At 34.3% G+C, this 19,910-nt stretch overlaps 4 protein-coding genes across 17 annotated transcripts; 2 read left to right on the top strand and 2 right to left on the bottom strand.

Moving 5' to 3' along the window:
* Nucleotides 1–720: 720 nt before the first annotated feature.
* On the top strand, nucleotides 721–3,812 carry LOC100122282. 2 transcript variants are annotated; one of them, XM_001605836.6, is made up of 4 exons: nucleotides 721–1,022; nucleotides 1,461–1,693; nucleotides 1,818–1,945; nucleotides 2,177–3,812. In XM_001605836.6, the coding sequence occupies exons 2-4, from the start codon at nucleotides 1,570–1,572 to the stop codon at nucleotides 2,345–2,347; spliced, it is 423 nt and encodes a 140-aa protein (XP_001605886.1). In that variant the 5' UTR covers nucleotides 721–1,022; nucleotides 1,461–1,569; the 3' UTR covers nucleotides 2,348–3,812. The 2 variants fall into 2 exon arrangements, with proteins under 2 accessions (XP_001605886.1, XP_016841847.1); XM_016986358.3 differs by having other exon boundaries at nucleotides 721–1,092.
* A 64-nt stretch (nucleotides 3,813–3,876) lies between these two features.
* On the bottom strand, nucleotides 3,877–13,398 carry LOC100122268 (ras-specific guanine nucleotide-releasing factor RalGPS2). Of its 7 annotated transcripts, none has more exons than XM_016986328.3 (13): nucleotides 13,137–13,227; nucleotides 12,150–12,304; nucleotides 11,864–12,060; nucleotides 11,511–11,748; nucleotides 11,247–11,410; nucleotides 10,972–11,167; nucleotides 10,719–10,891; nucleotides 10,442–10,642; nucleotides 9,843–9,917; nucleotides 8,742–8,921; nucleotides 8,462–8,647; nucleotides 7,789–7,910; nucleotides 4,743–7,672 (listed from the first exon to the last, which is right to left on the bottom strand). In XM_016986328.3, the coding sequence occupies exons 2-13, from the start codon at nucleotides 12,222–12,224 to the stop codon at nucleotides 7,545–7,547; spliced, it is 1,935 nt and encodes a 644-aa protein (XP_016841817.1). In that variant the 5' UTR covers nucleotides 12,225–12,304; nucleotides 13,137–13,227; the 3' UTR covers nucleotides 4,743–7,544. The 7 variants fall into 7 exon arrangements, with proteins under 7 accessions (XP_008203934.1, XP_016841817.1, XP_032456849.1 ...); XM_032600958.1 differs by lacking the exon at nucleotides 13,137–13,227 and adding an exon at nucleotides 12,482–13,094; XM_016986329.3 differs by lacking the exon at nucleotides 13,137–13,227 and adding an exon at nucleotides 12,674–13,094.
* A 704-nt stretch (nucleotides 13,399–14,102) lies between these two features.
* Nucleotides 14,103–16,645, top strand: LOC100122252 (H/ACA ribonucleoprotein complex non-core subunit NAF1). Its single transcript, XM_001605805.5, has 6 exons — nucleotides 14,103–14,916; nucleotides 14,996–15,260; nucleotides 15,335–15,452; nucleotides 15,528–15,796; nucleotides 15,900–16,048; nucleotides 16,141–16,645. Exons 1-6 carry the CDS (start codon nucleotides 14,340–14,342, stop codon nucleotides 16,560–16,562), a joined length of 1,800 nt encoding a protein of 599 aa, XP_001605855.2. The 5' UTR covers nucleotides 14,103–14,339; the 3' UTR covers nucleotides 16,563–16,645.
* On the bottom strand, nucleotides 16,611–19,310 carry LOC100122227 (riboflavin kinase). Of its 7 annotated transcripts, none has more exons than XM_008205627.4 (6): nucleotides 18,028–18,306; nucleotides 17,856–17,954; nucleotides 17,409–17,540; nucleotides 17,079–17,227; nucleotides 16,906–17,008; nucleotides 16,611–16,823 (listed from the first exon to the last, which is right to left on the bottom strand). In XM_008205627.4, exons 3-6 carry the CDS (start codon nucleotides 17,497–17,499, stop codon nucleotides 16,720–16,722), a joined length of 447 nt encoding a protein of 148 aa, XP_008203849.1. In that variant the 5' UTR covers nucleotides 17,500–17,540; nucleotides 17,856–17,954; nucleotides 18,028–18,306; the 3' UTR covers nucleotides 16,611–16,719. The 7 variants fall into 7 exon arrangements, with proteins under 7 accessions (XP_008203849.1, XP_031788685.1, XP_031788686.1 ...); XM_031932825.2 differs by having other exon boundaries at nucleotides 17,874–17,954; nucleotides 18,028–18,300; XM_031932826.2 differs by lacking the exons at nucleotides 17,856–17,954; nucleotides 18,028–18,306 and adding an exon at nucleotides 18,652–19,310.
* Nucleotides 19,311–19,910: the final 600 nt, after the last annotated feature.

Here is a 19,910-nt window from a genome sequence, read left to right as displayed (position 1 = left end):
TGTATAGACTCTTTAATTTTTTAATCATTTCTAAAAATACGTGATTATGCACACACAAAATAAGACAATGAAAGGAGTCACAATGAAAATATGTCTTACTGATTCGCCCTCGAAAGATTTTCTTCTAGGAAAGTGCAGTAGACGCGTAGATAACTTATGTATACAGAAATTTTTTTGTTATGTACAGTTATGTGGAACGAAACTTATTTATTTAGACAAAAACTAAAGAGGCTATATTGATGGATTATAGACGTATGTAACTGTGCGTGCATGATCTATGCTTTTTTATATAAACAATTTATTCAGCATCATTTATGCAATTATTGATCCCGAGAATCTAGAATGTTACCATTTACATGTTTGTTATATAAGCGCAGATAATATTAATATTTTTATGGAAGCTTGCAGCAACTAAATTACATAAGAGATCAATCTATGTATAAGTGCGATTATACAATATCCCGGTATACAACGTACGAAATCCAGGAATTGATTGTGCAAAACGAAGATGCAAACATTTCACTGAAACATTCTATCCTTCAAATCCAACGTCTAAATTTCCTCCACGTGCAGCAAACATCCTCAATCGTCATCGCGTCTAGACGTTATTTCCCCGACGAGTATAGTCTTCCCAAAACAGTCGCGATTCCGAAAAATCATTATCGCCTCTACGACCTATTCCCGACTACAACGCAGCTGACAACAATTGCGCATATGTGGGACGGAAAGAGAAAGAAGTCGAACGGCTTTTGCCGCGCAAACGACAGATTTACGACCCCGAGCTTAAAATTCCGCGATCGATTTCGCGCTGGCGCGTTATCAGTCTCGTTCGCACGGATTAATCGTCCTTATAATAAAAGAATGAAGTCGCCAAGGAGGGAATGAAACTGTCTCTTGTCAGTCGTGTGCTTTGCGAGATACCGTCGATATAATCGGTACAGTGTTGCAGTTTACGCTAGTTTTATACTTGGTTCTACGAGTTATTTTATGGTGCAATATATAGCTGTGCTGAAGAATATAAGGTTTTATCATTTTTATAATCGTTCGATGAGATATTGATTTAGGAAACTATTTTCGCAGTAAATAATTCAGGTATTAGTATAGCTCACAAATTTTTACGCAAGAAATTGAATTACAAAACAAAACATTTTCGAATTCGATGAATTCTTTTTGGCGAATTATTAGTAGATGTAATTTCCCAAGTTCGATTCAACTTTAACCAGGATTAACTATAATCCACTAGTAAACAATCTACAGCACTGGATTGATAAAATTCGCTGCCATATAATAACGGCTCAAATATAGTTCAATTAGATATCGTTAATACCCACTTTTCTGAGCAATCAAATAGATTCGCTTTTTACCCAATAATATCTCGTCGAACATTAGAAAGCATTTACGGCAGCCTCAAAAACGATTGGGATTCTTCTCTAATCCATGAAATACATTCTTATCATCAGGATTTTTACAAGATTTCACGAAGATAATAGCCTGCGATACCTCGAATCTATCGAGCACATTGTACCTTCGTCGACTGTCCGGTGAAGTTACTTTATGTAATACCAAAACATGAAAGTCGAGATTGTCTTGATCCTGCTGTGCGGTGCGATCGCAAGCCTAGAATGCCGTCGCATCCCAGGCAGCGGTAGACCGACGCAAGGCAGAAAAGTCATTGAAGCGGTGCCAAAATCTCGTAAGTTATTATAGCTTGGAGAAATGTTTTTGGTGGTGCAATATTTTCGTTGAATATATATTTGAAATAAAATAGGAGCTACAAATAGACCACGAGAGAATTAAATTCGTTTCAATGTTTACAGAGAGACCGACGTTCCTGGCCTACACTTTGGGTCACGGCTTCATGGAACAATATCGAATGGAAAGTCCTCACGTGTTTCCCTTCCCGACCTTGCTGCAAATATCGTCGGAGCTCGAAGATAAATTCCAGGTAAAATTTACTTTGTATTACAGAAAAATATACCAGTAAAGCCGGACTTCGCAGCCCACAAAAATCCCTCGCCGAAATCGAGATTCGCACAGCTCATATCATCCCTTTCGCAGTCCCATCAAACATACACGGTTTTATAGAATAAATCAGGCGCTAGCTACATATACCCGTATAAGCGTGCATCATGTAGCGTAAAACGTTCGCTGAATCGTCGGGGCATTTATGTTTCAGGCGCTCAAGAAGCCGAAGAACTTTACGAGCGATCTCTACCTATTCGTCTCGGAGACCTTCCGGCTCAGCTCGGCGGATATGTTCTCGCTCATACTGCGCCGCAAGTACTGCTTTCCTCACGGCAAGTGCATCGATCTCGAGAACATCGGCGAGCTTTGCTGTCCCTTCTGATGATGTTTCGCCACACAGGATTTTTAATTCTCGTGATATTTGAATTTCGCGCCACCTTTTGCATATAGCTATAGACTGTAATTGGTGATTCTAAGAAAAAATTCAATTTACACATGTTATCGATAGGATTGTCGAGTGATTATACATTGATAACATCGCTGAGGCAAAGACACTCATTATTTCGCAAAAACGCAACAGATCGTTTTGAAATATAATGTATTAGAATAGAACAAAGCTTTAATAAAACCATTAGCTAAGAAAATAGTAACATTAACTTGATGCATTTTCTTTTACTTAAGATAAAATTATAATGTGATAAACGTTTTATGCGATATTTTATTTGTAAGAACTTGTATTAATTATTACGTACTTATACGAGTGCAGCTAAATGCCAAGTTTTCATGGAAAAAAGTAAAATTTCCATGTCATTTGTGTTTTGTTGAGGGCTCGTATTATATTCTTATTATAATATAATGTAGCGATAATTTATAATACCCTTTACCTTTTGTATCAAATATCTGTATAAAAAGTTGTATTATATACAATGAAAGAAATAAAAAAACGTATTATATTATAAATTATTCAAAAATAAAATTGTAAACTTTTACCAACTTCTACGATGCATCGAACGACAGTAATCGCAATCTCTATAGCAATAAAACAAAATTTATTTCATCATTCTGAAAAAAGATTAAATTTAATCTAAATAACGCTTCGAGTAAACTCTATCTAAATCCACAATAAAGTATTATCAAAAATATGACTAAATGTTTTTGCGATATACTCGTAACAAAAATTAGAAAAGAATCATTGAATAATATAAATCACCTTTATAATTAAAACAATAACCTATATATTATCCAGATTTTACAGTAGAAATAAGATTTACGATTTTTGAAACTATAATTTTATTTTATTTTTATTTATTTTTTTTTTTTTTTGAAAATGTGCTTTTGTGAGCAGTGATATGCATATGTAACAAAATATAATTAATATAACAACAAAAACAAAGTCATTACGAAAACGATCAGCACAATTAGACAAGCAGCTAGTATAAATGTTAGGTGCTTATGCTCTTCAAATAGCATCACGTGTTTCATAACTCTTCGTTACGTACAGTTATAATGTATATAAATACGAATAACTTTACAATATATGGCATCGATTTTTATTTACGCTAAACCAAAGCGCGACACGAGTTCAAGAATAGAATATAATTTACAAATAAAAGGCTCTAGACGTGATGAGCCAATAAAACGATTACAAACAAAAATTGAATATTCGTGTTGTGCTTTGCTTGGTCGAGTGTCAAGTGTATAATATATAAACCAACTGTTATGTTCAATAAAACAACTAAAATGTTACCTCCAAACAACATCGTGGATTAATACGTGCATTGTGTATCTTGTGATCTCTTGTAATATAATGAATCATTCGCATAACGTGCATATTCAAAGGTCTCCTTTACATTTTACAAAAAAATTTTATAAAACGCCGCAAAAGACCCTTAAATAAGTTAACAAAACTCGAAAAGTTCATTTTTTATTGACTTTTTAAAGCTTTCATTCCACATGCGCAAGATGATTATGTTAGGTTCAAAACGCAATAATCTCAAAACGAAAATTTAAATGAATCTAAACTAGAAGTTCCTATAAGATTGCTCATCAATTCCTTTGATATTAAACACATCTTCGAACATTATCAATAACGTATACATATATATTATACATTCACTGGACAAAAATATAATTATAAACAAACTACATATGTTGATACGGTAAAATGAGAAAACAAATCTTTTTTGGCATTGTTTCTACAGATTCAGTCACGTTATATTTTTAAAACAGACACGGATGCATTTTATTATCATTACGTTTTTACTCTATTATTAATTAGCTTAGGCTCCATTTACATTAGTGTGAAAATCAAAAATAAATAAATTTTACGTATATGATGTATACATGTAACAAAAAGTGTTTGTTTGGTGGTAAACGACTATAACATAAATATTAAAGTGTTACCATTGTGTTAATGTAACGAAAATAAACAAACGCAAATATTTATGACAAACTCCATTGATTATAAAATAAAAACAAAAAATATTTTATTGATCAACAACAAAATGATGCATCGACGTCTGTTATACGATTGGAAACAGAATAATCGATTTCCCTTTTCAGAACTCCGAACTATTTCTACACTAGACCTACGTACAAGAATTGAAGTTCCTTCGCGAAATTGAAAGCTTTCGCGCTTCGACTTTTACACATATGTAACATGCGAGTGACGTGCAGTACGGAAAAGTCTTGTATGCGTATAGTTCTTCGTTAAGATAGATCTCGTGCGAATTAAAAGTCACTTCATAAAAAAAAAAACGCAGAATATACATCATTTTGAGCTCGAGAAAATCTATTTCTTTACGGCTTAAACGCGCTCAAGAAACAAGCGACAAATAAGTCAATCAGTCTTTTTCTCGAAAGCGAGAGGCGGGTTATTATTTTAGATATACATACTTTTCGCGTCAACATTTTTTTCTTGCTTTAACGCATAGATCAGAAGCACGCACTTTTTCAGAGATCTGACGCTATAGTGATTCTGAAAAGATATATGTACCCTTCGAATGAATATTAATTACTCGACTGTAAACCAAGATTTCAAATTTTGTTGGTGTAGAAGTAAACAAACGTGCAGATCTCTGATTTTTTAAATCAGTAAAAATTATTTGTCGAAGCGCTGTTTAGGATAACTTATGTTTCTGATTTCGTAGACAAGTTTGAAAACTTAAACGTTAAGATAACATATATTCAGCTAGAGCTAGCATTAAATCGACTCAACAACAATGTACCTCTATTTCATGTAAAAATGCGATATGATGATCCACAAAGGCGACGGTTTTACAAACGACGTGATTAAATCTAGCTGGACACTCATCTAGCTACAAGAACATTCATTCGTTTACATTTTTTTCTATCGATTTTCCGGCTATAGGTTTAAAACAACCGATCGATATACATCTCATCGTTATCCACTGCTACTTTAAACAAATGTGCTGATCAAATCACATTGAATGAGTTAGTATGCGATTTTCTATTGAAAACGTGAAACAATTCACTGATGGATAATCCGAAGATATTTTTATTTTATCAATCTTGAACAGAAGATGAATGAAAAGAAATTAATTATAAACATGGTTATCGAACTTCAGTGAAATCGAATGATTTTATCATCACATAATTAATGTTAGAACATAAAGTACCGAGTTGTAATCAAACTCAAACTTAGTAATGCTGTTTTCGAGTATAAAACGCTAAAATAGTCGGTTTCGTTTGAAAATTAAAAAAAAATCAGATGTCAATCGATTGATGAGAGTATTAATCGATGTTTTAATCTTATCTAAGGTTAATCTAACGACTTGTTACTAGTATTGAGAGGAAATGTAACGAGATTATTTCATACAAATCAGTAAAGTGTTTATAAAGCAACAGCAATAATAATATTTTGTTCGAAACATCACTTTTAGCAACAATGAAAAATGTTAATATCACTAAATTTTGTATGATTATGAATAAATAATTTTAACTCAAAGAATTAGCGATTAATTAACACTTTGCTTTACGAAGCTCTTTATTGATTTTGTATTACTATCGATCGTCTTCCTCTTAAAGCGTTTGTTGAATCTTTCGAAGAGAAGAAACTCAGTTCTACGAGGTTTGAGGCTCGGAAGTGAGTACGAAGCTTATACAAAGAGTCAGTTAATGACAGTTACAATAACCCTGAGAGTCTATTTATCGTACAAAAACTTTACAATTCTGTCAAGTACTCCTATGTCAATTACTTTTTTTTAATTATGTCTTGACCCTACATTGTTTCTGGCAAGTATTTTCTTTTGGTGGCACCTTACGAAATATATCAATATAACTACCTTAAAGGAATCCTTTTAAACATTAGAGTATAAAGTGCAGTAACATCAACAACTACAAAAGCCCTGCCATTTTTTAAATTATTCAAAGCAACATGCCGATTGCTCTTTCTGTTATAAAACTAACGATTTTTTTCATAGACAAGTAAACGCAAGAATCCCTTCACTTTTGGTTCCAACAACAAACTTTAAAACTAAAAACAAATTGTTTTAATTACTAGTAATTGACGTGATTTACAAGACATACATGCTATTTTTCACATTCGCCAATATCTCAATCAAATAATGAGTCGTAACGATGTTCTTTTTTTTGAAAATCCAACCATTGCGTTTAGCGCTATCAAAGACATAGACTTCATAGTTTGGAAACAGCAGTAATTTGATAATTTGACTCCGAAGTTTTTTATCAACCAAAAAAACCGTATAACTAATTGGTATATCCAAGGGCATTCTTCCAATGACCTCACATGTTCTCCTCGTTAAAACTGCAAAATCTCTCTTAAGTTTCGTTTTCGCTCATTGAAAATGCTCAATGTTGTACTTTTTAGACAGTCTTACACGACTATAATAGTTTTTTTTCGTTTAATCTAGATATATGTACGCGTAACTTTTCCTTTTAATTTGCATCTACCTAAACAAAAGGATACTTGCAGCTACGTACTACTTAGTCTTTTATAAAGAAAAAAGAGAGTATAAAACCAAAATCATCGATAAGATAATATGTGTGATTAAAATTAAAATAATTTAAATAACATAAAGGTATTAAAGTATACAATATACATCGGCTAGATTACGTAGAAACGCCAGACAATTCTAAACACAGAAAAGTGCACGCGTGAGGGTATTTTATTTTTTGTATTTTTTAAAGCTGAGACCGATATGTGTGGCAAATGCAGTTATTACGATATAAAGATTCTTTGATATAGTTCTATAGGCGAGTGTGTCGCGGCCCTTAAGTATAACGGTAGAGAGCGATGTTGACTATAAATAGTAAAAAAAAAATTATTGCTCTTTAGATTTGAGTAATGAAGCTCCGATGACGTATCTATACATAGTTTACGTTCTACAGTAAATCTCTCGTGAAGCTGAACTCATGTAACGTATGTATGCAAACTTGCTACGATATGCTTTCACGTATTCTGCAAATTCGTTTCGAATGTGTGATGTGTACGAATTTTTCAATGTCATACTGACACGACTCTTGCCGCCAACTGGTTTTTTTCCACAGTTCGAAAAAAGAAAAAAATCAGCGGGGATGCAGCGTCTCCGCGATTGATCTCACTCGAAGGACATGAGATTTGCTGGAATGGGCTTTCGATCCGTCGCACCGCGCACAGTTGCCCGTAATTCCTTCAGCCATTGGTCTGCCATTTCGTTCGACGTCGCTCGGAATTTATATACGTTTCCTAAGAAAGACAATAATCTCTATCTTACCCAATTTATGACATACTGCTAAGCAATTTCGAGAGATCAGTGAATTGCTTGCAGTAACTACTTTGGCGTTCATTGTTTTGTCCCCTACCTTTTTTCGGATCTGCTAACAGGAAAGTATCTCCGTGAAACGTATTATCCAACGTTTCAACAATCCAACCCAATATAGACACCATTTTGTACGGCTCCCTTTTAAAGTCCCCTCTGTCATTTCTATATTGTAAAAATTACACAGTTTTAGATTCAAAACGCTTATAATAAGTATCTCGTGAGATTTAGTAAGAATCAACGAAAAAGTGTTAAAGTGCATACATCAAGAAAAAAAAATCGCTCGATATTGTGCAGATGGTTTAGTAGGAATCAACGAAGAAGTGTTAAAGTGCATGGAACAAATAAAAAAAACGAAGAGAGTATTCGGACAATGCGGAAATAACAAACGCAAAACAAAAAAGGTCACTATTTGTTAGGTCATTTGTCAGGAATCATCGCAGAGACGGGATTCGGACGAAATAGAAATAACAAACGCAAAATAAAAACGCTCAGTATTTGTTAGGTGATTTGGTAGGAAGTAACGCAAAAAGGAGGATTCGGTCTAAACGGAAATAGCGAACATATTAACTAAAATATGTTCACTATTTTCAGGTGTTTGGGTAAGAATGTGCGCAAGGGGGGGGGGGTACTGGTAGAATAAGATGAAGTGTAGAGCTGATGAATTTTCTAAATAAATAAAAAAATAGATCGAAATCAATTGTGCAAAAACTTACCCTTTGAAGCATTTCGGAGAAAAGTATACAATCGAGGATGCCCAAAGTTGGACCCAGTATCTTTGCCAGGTTGTTACCGCGGGTTTCCGTCCATCTCGTAGAACAACTTTTCGCCTCAAAGATCCTTGCATTATGCAACGAGGCTCTATGGAACCATCAATATCGCATGCCAAGACTGACAGCGTACTGCAAACAAACAATTCGAGGATTAAAATTCATCTCAAGTGAAATAACAATAATTTAAATAAACATCATGTAATATCAGATTACTAAATCTTACCTAGTCTTGGACAGTAAACTACAGTCATCGTTTATAGCGTCGGCCGGCGATCCTGGAGAATTCTGATCGAGGTCTACGATTTGCGTAGCCAAATGCGGCTCCTCCAGCACGGAATCGTCAAGTAAATGACGAACCGTTACGTGATTTGCCTCCAGAGGAACTACAGCCTTGCCGAATATGCTGCAATACAAATTGTTTATTAGTTTCGCATGCCAACGGTGGCGGAGCTATTCATGCAGTGACAGTGACTTCTCGAATGAACGATGTTTTTATTTGCAATCGAGAGGCGGCTTGCGTTATGCTAAAAGGAATTTTATTAATTGGATGATACAAAGTTACTATAATAGCTAAAGCAACTGAAAATTCTGCATGTAACGCAAGTTTCCTCTGATTTTGGTTCTCACTTCTATATCTGAATCAAATTAGACATGACTGGACGATAACTTAGAATACGTAAATAATAATATTCAATTCAATTCTATATTATAACAAACGATGGTATACATTAAAAGTAAATATAATTTTTTTAACTAAATACTTCTAGACATAAATAATCGAACCTAACCAACTTATTTGACTGTTCACTTTTTAACAAAGTATACATGCTTCGATAATTTATAAATCATATCATAATCATAAAATTGATCAAAATAAAACGTATCACTTTTACCAAATGTTGTTACAAGTTTTAAATAAAGATATTCAGTATTATCAACATGCATAGTTATATTATTTTAATGATATTAACTTTAAGTATTTATGTTGATAACATCAACGTTATTTTTTTTTATTTTGATACTGAGAAAAAAAAGTAAAATAATATAAAAAACTTGTTTATTGGGGATCAGAAGACGGAAACTAAACAAAATTATACAGAAGTTCTAAGACTCAATAAGTATGTACAGAAATATTTTTCTCAGTGAAATTAGTAAAATGAATGAATGGCATCACATGCATAGACTAAAAATGGGTAATGACATATGCATAACACCATGACGATTTATAATATGATAACAAAAAATTCTAAAACTATGTATAAGCACTATATAATAATAAATAAATCGTTTCGCATAACCCTGAACGCGGACTCTTGGGACTCACCCAGGAGTTGTCAAGCTAGGTCCGTATTTTCCTCCTTGTTTATGGAAGTTGCGTGGAAGACTCGTACTACGAAATCTAACAAGTTCACAATCGTCATTGCTAGTTCTTAGAAGCAACGAGTCTGAATGAAAATACTTTCAAAGTATTTTGTTCTTTGTTCAAATGAGTGGTTTTCCCATAAATTGTGCAACTTTTTACGTACGTTACAGACGACGTTATAACAACTAAATTGCTAGTACTTAGATTTAATATGCATACGAATAAGCACTATGCTTATTATATGAAAAAAATTTACGTTTAAAAATTTTGTTACTCAACACGGGGTCTAATTACACTATAAAAATGTTTTTTTTTTTAAATTAAGCAAATATTTCAACAGATTTGTGTCGAATGCAGTATTCAAGAATTTATTGGATTACTCCCGTTATATGAAATTCAATTAGTAAACTAGAATAACGTCAAAGATATTTTACATACTGTCTATGTGTATATTACGAAATCTGACATTTTAGTATTTTAAAGCTTTACCACACTTTTTCGATTAGTGCAAATAAAAAACACTCTAAGCTGTTTCCCAAAATACATGTATATTAACTTACTTCGTCCCAAGACTACGACACTTGCGATGTCCAGGTACAAATTTATTAGCTGCTGATGCAGCATGCAAACGCAAAGATCCTGCACAGCCTCGCGCTGGAGATAAAGACAAAGCTGCGACGCCCGTCACTACATCGCCAACTGATTCTTTACTACTACTTGAAGACGGGATTGGTGAATTTGGCTCCAATTTCATTGATAATCTAAAGAGTAGAAACAACTTTTTTTATTGAAACTGAATAAAAATGTATTTGAATACTTATTTTGGATAGCGCTTACTTAAAATGATCGTCCTCAAGAAATTTTTGTAATTCTTCTATATAACGAACACTGCTCAAATATCTTTGAACATCGGGTAGAGGGACTATGCCGGGATATTCGCTGGCTTGAAACATTGCTACTTTTGTTAAAACAGCATTCATCTTCAAGATTCGCTGATGATTGTCGCCATTCTGAAATAAAAAGAGATACAAATTTTACAATAATACGAAGTTGCTACAAGCTTTTATACTTTTTTTTCTTCAAAAATTACTTTGGTTGGTGGATGTGCCATGTCTATATATACAAGATCTGTCAAAAATAATCCTAAATAAGGTATGCATGGCAGTTTGATGCTATCCATATGTTCTCGAAGATTCATCCAATTGCTTTTATCACTAAATACTTCTGCAAGTTTGTCAAAGGTGCTTTTATCTTTTTTTGTTAAACAAGCCCACGTTTTGTTCAATCTACAAACAAAAAATTTTAAAATTAAAAACATCAGGATTAATTTTTTTTTTGTTGGTAACTTGAATTCGAAATTTTTACCTGTAAATTGACGCGCTGTGTAAACCAGATATAATAGCAAATAAAGAGTGTAAATTATTCAAATCATATAGCTTTTTTGCTACTCGTATAAAATGTGCTAGAATTTCAGATCTTTGCTTTGGTGTTGGTGCATTTAATATTTCTTGAACTGTCCAAAAGCTGGCCTGTATAAATTATGAAATTAATTTTTAAACCAAACTCTGTATAGGTAATGTGTATAATGATAGTATTATAATGTATGATAGTAAAAATGCTTATACTAACGTGATTGAAACGCCTTGTGAAGCTGACAACATTTGGGGCAACCAAGAGTTTGTTCTTTTTGTTCCACGAACAACTGGATAATTCTTCAGGTCTTATGCATTTGAAGACACTAGCATCGAGCAATGTTAGTTGTGATGCTAGGTCTTCAGCTGGAATCTCAGTAGCCACTGTGGCATTTGGTACTGGTGAACTGACATTGCAGCGACCAGGTAATGAATTGGATTTGCACGCCACAGATCTTAAAATGCAAACATACATATACATATGATAAATTAAAATGAAAAAATGAAACTTTGCCATACAGAAACATAGTTAGCAAAGAAAGTTATGGAGTTATTATAACAGATACACACCCATAATTGTCATAACAGCTTGATATAGCGGGCGGTGTCAGTTCAGAATATTTTCTATACGTCCTACATTTTTCTCTGTATTCCTTACGTTCTTTTAGACTCTTGTCACCCGAATTCACACCACTGGGCAACAAGAGTCCACTAAAGGAATTCGAGTCTGGACTATAGGATTTGTCAGAGCAATCATTGGGTCCATACTTTGAAACAATTATTAAATATTAGATGTCAATGTTTTAGTTGACAAAAAACTCACAATAAGAAAATCAATGTCACTAATGGTCTTTACCTCAGACAGCCGCAGAGTGGAAACTGACTCGGTAGACAAATCGCGGGGCATGGCGGTATAATGCAGATCAGCCATGAGGCCGCACTACTCAATGGGCGCATCGCATCTTCCATCAAACTTCAAAGTGCTTGTATGTGTCAATAGACACTATTACACTGCAATGTGAAACGAATATAAATTAATAAATATATTCCTAAATTCTCATAAAACTATTTTTCGTAAATAATCTTCTATTACACAACTTTAAGAATGAATTTAAGTCTATTGCATACACAGATAAATAGAAACAAGCAATTAAAATGTCATCAGACCAACAAACTGTGGTAAATCACCTTTTAATGTACATACACGTGAATGTAAACTAAGATTTCCAAAAATATTTGCTACGCACAATTCAACGATTTCGCTGTTTCAATGCAATAAAATTTTAACAACATTGTCAAACTGCTTCTGAAACTAGTCAGTGATAGCAGCATTGCTGCAAAAAAGATCAAGCGTAAAGTGAATAATAACAGAGCTATTACTCAGCCAATTGGAAAGTCCACTTATGATAATGGAATGTACACCCTTCACAATCTCAAGCGCAATCATAGACCTCCTCGCTTACAGTATCAAGCTTTATGCACGTTCATCAAAAAATGATGAAATTGACAACTGGATTGCCGCCTATCCCAAACTATTTCCATTTACAATTCGCGAACTTGGTGCACTCGATCTCCCTCAAAATCAATCACATCATACTCAACGAATTCCCGCATACGCTAATGCATCTGGTGCACCGCAGAGCGCGAGAAGGCGACTGACGTTTCAGCAAATACCTCCGAGACTGTTTGCACAAACCATTGCATATAAGCGCGCAGCCAAACTCCAAACAAGCATCGAGCTCGGCTCTAGAACCGCGCGATAAACACTGATACAACGGGAACAAACAAAAAGCGCCGAGACTGAGAGAGAAAGAGAAGGCAATAAAGTATATAAAAAATTAACCTCGAGGCCTAGGGCGGTGAGAGCAGCAACAGCAGCTCTCCGAAGACGCCGCTCTTCTGTCTTGCTCTCTTCGACAAACAACAAACTGCACACTCAACACACACCCGCGCGCGAGAGTCTTTACGTCTCTCATACGAAGCGACGAGTAGAGGCGACTGATACTCGCGTCCAGCGAAAAAACCCGTATAGGCTGCAGCTGCGGCCGCGATCGTGAGCTACTCAAGGTCGCGACGACGCGCGCGATATAGATCCGGAAGCGGACGAGCTGCGCAGAGAGACGGACAGATGCACTGCGATGTGTGTGTATGGGCGTCTCGTGACACTTGGCTTGGTGATAGAGCGCGAGTCTCTACTATACTCGACATGTATATATATATATACCGCTGCGATACTGGCCGCCGTTAAAAATATTATTTTTCGGCGGCTCCACTACTTATACGCGCGCTAATGCCAAGCCGAAAATGACGTTACACAACAAACATCTGCGCCCTCCCCTTAGGCCGCTTGCTCACATTATGCTCTCTATATACTTATACAGTCTACCACCTACCGCGAGATTATGTGTACATGAAATGTATACCTATATATACGCCGTTGGCTATATTATGGGTGTATGGGCATGGGAACGGGAGTGTGAGAAAATTTCATAAATATGAAGCTATATCTATATGTCTGAGGCGGAAAAGTTAATCGGTCATTGGTGGATCGCTCGCTGACGCGAGATGTCGCGATGGTGTCGCGGGAGATTCGAACACTCGTTGGATTTGAACGTTTGAGACGAACTTTTCACGAGAATTTTAATAAGTTTCATGATTTTCAAGTCTGAGATGAGTTGAATAAATATTGTTCAGCTCTTTTCTTTGAAATTTCTTTGAAAATCGACTTTATCTTATCTACGGTATCTTTGTAGACACGCTCAAGTCATCTTTTATCTCGTAGAGTTGCCGGCCTGTATTATATAGAACAGCCACACAAATGGCGCATGTTTTTGACGACCACGTGTTTGTCTTCGCGATATCACGGCGTTGATATTAAGTTTGTAAGATAGTTGAATTTCGCTCGTTGTTAGCCGTTGATACGAATTTCACGTGAAAAAATGAGGCGTCTTTAATCAATAGAGCGAAGATATTAAACTTACGAAAAGGAGATAACTAGAAATATTTATAGATTTATAAATAATTTTGATATATCCATGTTGATACAATGGAAACGGAGCAAGAAAATGTAAATGTTAATCAACAAAATAGAGTTTCGGAAGAATCTGGCTTGAGAAACGAAGACGGTCAATGCAGTGATGCTGCTTTGACAGTTTGCAACAATAAAGAAGATAAACAATCTTCTATAAACATGACAGAGGCAAATATCATTGATGATACATCGAACTCTGATGTTGTTTTGAGCAATGAAGGCAATGCACCTTCAAGCGAATCTTCATTAACAGATGAACATTCTTATGCCAATGTCAACAATGAAAGTTTAAGTGTACAGCAAAGTTCGACAATCATTGAAAACACTACTTCAGATGAGTTGATGCATGTGGAATCAGTATTACCTTTAGATACTTTGAATAATGTAATTAGTAATAGTGACAAAGAAATTAATAACCATCCTAACAACAAAGACAATGATGTTGTACCTATGATTAGTAGCGAAGTTGTTGAAGTGATTACAATCAGCACCGATGATATTCAAAAAACTTGCACAAAAAGTAAGGATTCTGAAAATACAAATTTAAGCAATGAAAAGGATGCAGCAACGACAGCAGACCTGTTTTATATAGGTAATTTTTTTAAGCTCATGTATTTGTATATCCAGTTTTGATGATTCGTGTGTGTTATATTTAAAAAAACAAATTTTAGATAATCAAACTTCACTTGCTGCAATAGCTGCTCAATATGACAGTTCGGATTCTGAGGAAGAAAAAGATTCTGGAAATTCTGGCAGGAAAGCTGTTTTAAATATTCAAGATTATCGTAATAAGGAAGTTGTACTGTCAAGTGACGAAACGAGTGACAGTGAGAGCGATTCAAGCAGCAGTGATTCTGATAGCAATTCAGACTTGCCTGGCTCTGGCAGCAGTGATAGTGGTGATTCAGATGATGAGGAAAAAGTCAAGAAAGTCAAGTAAGCTATAATAGTTGGTAGCTATTTTTACATTATTAAAATAAATATCACATTATACATCAATTATTTTTTAGGAACAAAGGAAAGAATCCAAAGAAAGTATTCAAACCAAAAAGTGAATTCGATGATCTGCCTCCAATTGAAGATTTGAAAATCAGTGTACCTGAAGTACTTTGTGACCCGTTAGGCGAGGTAATTATATTTTTTTTAAAGCTAAGTGATAACAAATTTTATGAGTCGTTCGTGAAAATAAACTTTATTTTCAAGGTTGCATGGACTGTTGAGCAAATGGTGGTTGTTCGTCCAAAACCTGGCAAGCCAACACTTAATTTAGATACAGTGTTATTTATTGACAAGGGTCAGAGAGCACTGGGTCATATATTTGATGTATTTGGTCAAGTTGCTGAACCTCATTATTGCGTAAGATTTAATAGTTCAGATCATATTCAGGAGTGTGACATTAAAGTAGGCATGACTGTGTACTATTGTCCAAACACACCGTACACATCCCTAGTCTTCGTAAGCGAATTGACAAAGTGAGATGATCCAACAAATTTTAAATTAGTTTTAAAATTACTTATGCATGGGTATTAGTTATTAAATAATGGAAATAATTTATTTGAACGAAAAATGTTTTAGGATGAAGGCAATAGATGATCTAGGAGATGATGAACCTCCACAGTTTTCAGATGATGAAGAAGAACAAGCTTATTTAGCAAGTTTAAGAAATAAAGCGAACAACAAGCAAAAAGACTCAGCTGGTGAAAGACCAATGAAACGTAAACGAAGTAATAAAAAAATATATATATTTTTTTATTGATAATTCTATAAATACTGATGCACGTTAATATTAACCTTCTATATTTTTTACAATTATTAGCTAACAAGGCAGGTTGGCAATCTAATCATCCTTGGAACAGCAATAGAGAACATCAACAAATCTCACCAAATGTTCATTCACCAAATCCAAGGCCTTTTTACCGCTCACAACATCCATGGTCTCGCCCAAGATACCAGCAACCAAATTCTTGGAACCAATACAACATGTATCCAGCTAATCAGTGGATGGGTCAATATCCACAGTATAATGAAGTACAGCCTTACAATGAGTATCTGGCTCCGGTACAAGTTTCACCAATGCAAATGCCAAACGTCAGATATCCGCAAATGCAGTGGAATCCTCACTACCCAGTGCCTCAAATGAATGCAATACCAGTTCAAAGATTTCCTCAAACATTAGTACCACCGCTCACTGTACCTCCACCACCACCACCACCACCTCCTCCAAATGCGGACACATAATTGTTACATTGATAATGTTGTGTAATTAAATTTTTTTATATAAATACGTTTTTGTTAAAAGAATATATATATATATATATATATATATATATATTATCTTTATATTTCATTGCACTATCTAAAATACCATATGAGTGTAATACATGTTCAAATGAGCTCAACTTTTCAAGAATGGATCCTCTTTGTATTTTACACTAGTTGCTTCATCAAGAGATTTATCGGCTACTTCAATGTCTTTATTAATGGCTTTAATGAGTTGATCTGCAACAAAGATTTCATTGATTTTTAGAAACTTTTCATTGCTACAATTATTATTCTACAATAACTGTCTACTATAACTTACCAACTGATGAAAAATTCAACTCTGGCCGAATGTATCCTAATACAATAACTTTCAATTCCTTGCCATAGAAGTCATCTTCAAATTTATGAAGTAAATGTATTTCCTAAAACATGATTTGAAATTTAATTTCAGAAGAGTGCTAATATAAAATTTTTAAATGCCAAATTATTTACCATGGACTTTTTGTCATTTTTGTAAAATGGATTCCAACCAATACTCATAACCATCTTGTATATAGTTTTCTCTAAAGATGCCCATCCATAATAAATCCCAGTTTCAAATTCTGATGGAAGAGCCTCCACAATTTCTTCTGAAAGGTTGGCTAAGAATTTTTTTATTTATTATTATCAGCATTTCATTTTGAAGATAATATTTATAGAAAATAATTTTTATCTTCATTATTAAACTAAAATGACTTAAATAATCAATCAGGAAACTGAAGAGGTGATAAAAGCAGACAAATTTTAATGAAAGAGACTTTAATTACTTATATTTATAAATACCTGTTGGACATCCCAATGACTTGGATCCCCTCCCAAAGCCAGAGACGACTTCTCCAGCTGCATAATATGGTAAATAATCCTTAGAAGACATTGCCGACTTTTTATTCACTTATTGCACTTTTCTTAGGCCGTCTGTAGAAAAAGAAACGCTACATGTATATCTCTGTCTCAATCTACTTATAACTTCTGCACTTAAATGAAGTGGGACTGAAGAATTAATATGTGCCTTCGATAAGCCACGTTATGGAACTTGTTCAAATAACGTCATGAGAGGGAAAAAAACGTGCGCAATCAGTATAATTATGTATCGTAAAAAAGTCTCAAATCCCGCGAAATTCAAAACTTAAGTAATTGTGTAAAACAAATTGATTTCGAGCAATATACAAAAAGGAAACAAAGTTTTACGTAGATGTAATAAAAAAAAATTATTTCAAATATGTCAAATACTTGTCATGTTATATATACACTTCGTTGTCGCTCGAGAATAGGTTATGTCAGCTCCTCTTCCACATCGCCTTAGACTTGATTTGCTAATTGTCTCTATATCTGAGAGTCGTTAAAAAATTCATGTGACTAATAACACGTGTCAAACATGCATATCTTGACGTTACGAACTTACGACTTTGCACGAATCGAGCACTACCTTCCACTTGGAGCTCAACAATTGCATTATACTTGTACTATTCGGGGGCCCTATTCTTAGCTATTTTGAGTTTTTGAATAAGTTCGTGACAATAATGAGTCATGTGTACAGCCCATATGACATGATAACAAATGCCTAGAAAGTGGATGACATTCGTATCTGACGTCTACAGTTACGAGCTACAGCTGGAGGAGGTTTTCAGTCACTTTTTTTTTAAGAAATATCACGTACTATACACATATGTATGGCAGGAATCAGCTGATCCTATACCTATATGGCTATATACATATATGGCCGCTTATATACCTGCGCTGACTGTCGGTGCGCGTCGACATTATACATACACACATACTTTATTAATTAAATTATAACAATTATGGTCACAACTTTTTTCTTATTCTGAAAAGGAAAATACAAGCTGTATACATAATTTCCAAGAAAATATTTATCGACACGAAAGTATTAAAAAAAAAAAAACTATATGCGCTTACATAAACGCGAGTCCGTAAAACTAAAAAGTCTTTTGTTAGTCTTTATGTATTACATATACATTCGCAAGTAAAAGAAGCGAAAAGAATGGAAATAAGTTAATATACATACAGTTCTCTTCATTGTTCATTTATAATCAAGTTTCTCTCTTCCGTTTTGCGCTCGGCCTCGCAAAACCTTCTTACGTCGCTTACGTGCCAGTATATGAAGTGAACGAAACTTTTAGCAAGGTCGAGTAATTACAGATGCAATTATACTATCACAAAAATCCGTTCGTTCTATTTACCTATTGACGGCGCAGACTAAAAAGATGTTATGTTTGTCCTTGAGATTGATATGATTTAATGCTTTTTTATTATTAATTATTTAACAATTTGATACATCACCCACTTGTTTTCTCTTAAATTTCTTTAATTATTTTTAAGTATAATATTTCCTAAGTAATAATAATATGTATATTTTATTGAATTTTATTACAATAACTTGATTCCTTCCTCTTATAATTATAGCCGAGATATCAATGTTAATTTTTTACTTATCTTATTCTTATTGCTTCAAAAATATAGGTATATACAGCTTCAGCGTATAGCAATTAAATCTAATGCTGTTTTAAGGAGAAAGTAATAACAATGAAACGTTGCTTCTTATTTTATGCAATGCGTACAGAAAAAGATTTCTCAAAAATACAACAATAATTATAAAATTATTCTATTTGATCGTTCCAATTGTAAAAAAAATCAATTCCTTCTATAAATCATCTCCATATCCTCCCAGCTATTTGCATTGCACGTTAATAGTTTGCCAACTGTCGCGTCTGTTTCGTTCAAGATAATAACGATTAAATGTGCCGCGTTTTGTCTCTGATGTGACGTTTTATTACGAATTCATCACAAACTCTTTCCGGACACTTCCAGTCCGATCCCGCAAGCGTTCAATCTTTCGCTCCGGTCACTTCTGGGACAGTCGAGAATTTTACCGAAACTGACGGTCGCAATACGACTGCTCACGTAAATCAATTTTTCGAGCTACATTTCGGCGCTCACGAGCATATTTTGGAGTAGTTTCAACGTTGCAGCGAATTCGAATCGATTAAAACAGCCTTTGTAGTTTGGTATTTTCGTCTTTTTGACGGTTGACAATTCCACACTTCGATTCTATTCTTGATTAAATATCGGCATACCATCTTTAGCATTTGAGCAGAAGCGTTGAAAAATAATGCAGAGATCCTTTTCACAAGAGAATAATAAATAGAAGAAAGTAAAAGACATTCAGCCAAAAATCCTCTATAAACCCCGTAAAAACATGAAAATCTCGAAGCGCCGCGCAAGGACTATGACGATCACGTAACCGTCGTCTCGAACGGTCTCGTC

This window comes from Nasonia vitripennis, chromosome 5 (genome assembly GCF_009193385.2).
Source record: "Nasonia vitripennis strain AsymCx chromosome 5, Nvit_psr_1.1, whole genome shotgun sequence".
Classification (NCBI taxonomy): Eukaryota; Metazoa; Arthropoda; class Insecta; order Hymenoptera; family Pteromalidae; genus Nasonia; species Nasonia vitripennis.
This window is presented reverse-complemented; position numbering and strand designations above follow the sequence as displayed.

Excerpts from the sequence above, each read along its gene's own strand:
- LOC100122282 (XM_001605836.6), top strand. The coding sequence starts at position 1,570 with ATGAAAGTCGAGATTGTCTTGATCCTGCTGTGCGGTGCGATCGCAAGC. Across the intron at positions 1,694-1,817 it reads TGAAGCGGTGCCAAAATCTC|AGAGACCGACGTTCCTGGCC; the intron begins GTAAGTTATTAT and ends CAATGTTTACAG. Across the intron at positions 1,946-2,176 it reads AGCTCGAAGATAAATTCCAG|GCGCTCAAGAAGCCGAAGAA; the intron begins GTAAAATTTACT and ends TTTATGTTTCAG.
- LOC100122268 (XM_016986328.3), bottom strand. The coding sequence starts at position 12,224 with ATGGCTGATCTGCATTATACCGCCATGCCCCGCGATTTGTCTACCGAG. Across the intron at positions 8,922-9,842 it reads CCTAGCTTGACAACTCCTGG|CATATTCGGCAAGGCTGTAG; the intron begins GTGAGTCCCAAG and ends TTTGTATTGCAG. Across the intron at positions 8,648-8,741 it reads AGTTTACTGTCCAAGACTAG|TACGCTGTCAGTCTTGGCAT; the intron begins GTAAGATTTAGT and ends GTTTGTTTGCAG.
- LOC100122252 (XM_001605805.5), top strand. The coding sequence starts at position 14,340 with ATGGAAACGGAGCAAGAAAATGTAAATGTTAATCAACAAAATAGAGTT. Across the intron at positions 14,917-14,995 it reads AGCAGACCTGTTTTATATAG|ATAATCAAACTTCACTTGCT; the intron begins GTAATTTTTTTA and ends AACAAATTTTAG. Across the intron at positions 15,453-15,527 it reads TTTGTGACCCGTTAGGCGAG|GTTGCATGGACTGTTGAGCA; the intron begins GTAATTATATTT and ends TTTATTTTCAAG.
- LOC100122227 (XM_031932826.2), bottom strand. The coding sequence starts at position 17,499 with ATGTCTTCTAAGGATTATTTACCATATTATGCAGCTGGAGAAGTCGTC. Across the intron at positions 17,228-17,408 it reads GTCATTGGGATGTCCAACAG|CCAACCTTTCAGAAGAAATT; the intron begins GTATTTATAAAT and ends AAAAATTCTTAG. Across the intron at positions 16,824-16,905 it reads GTTGAATTTTTCATCAGTTG|ATCAACTCATTAAAGCCATT; the intron begins GTAAGTTATAGT and ends TCTTTGTTGCAG.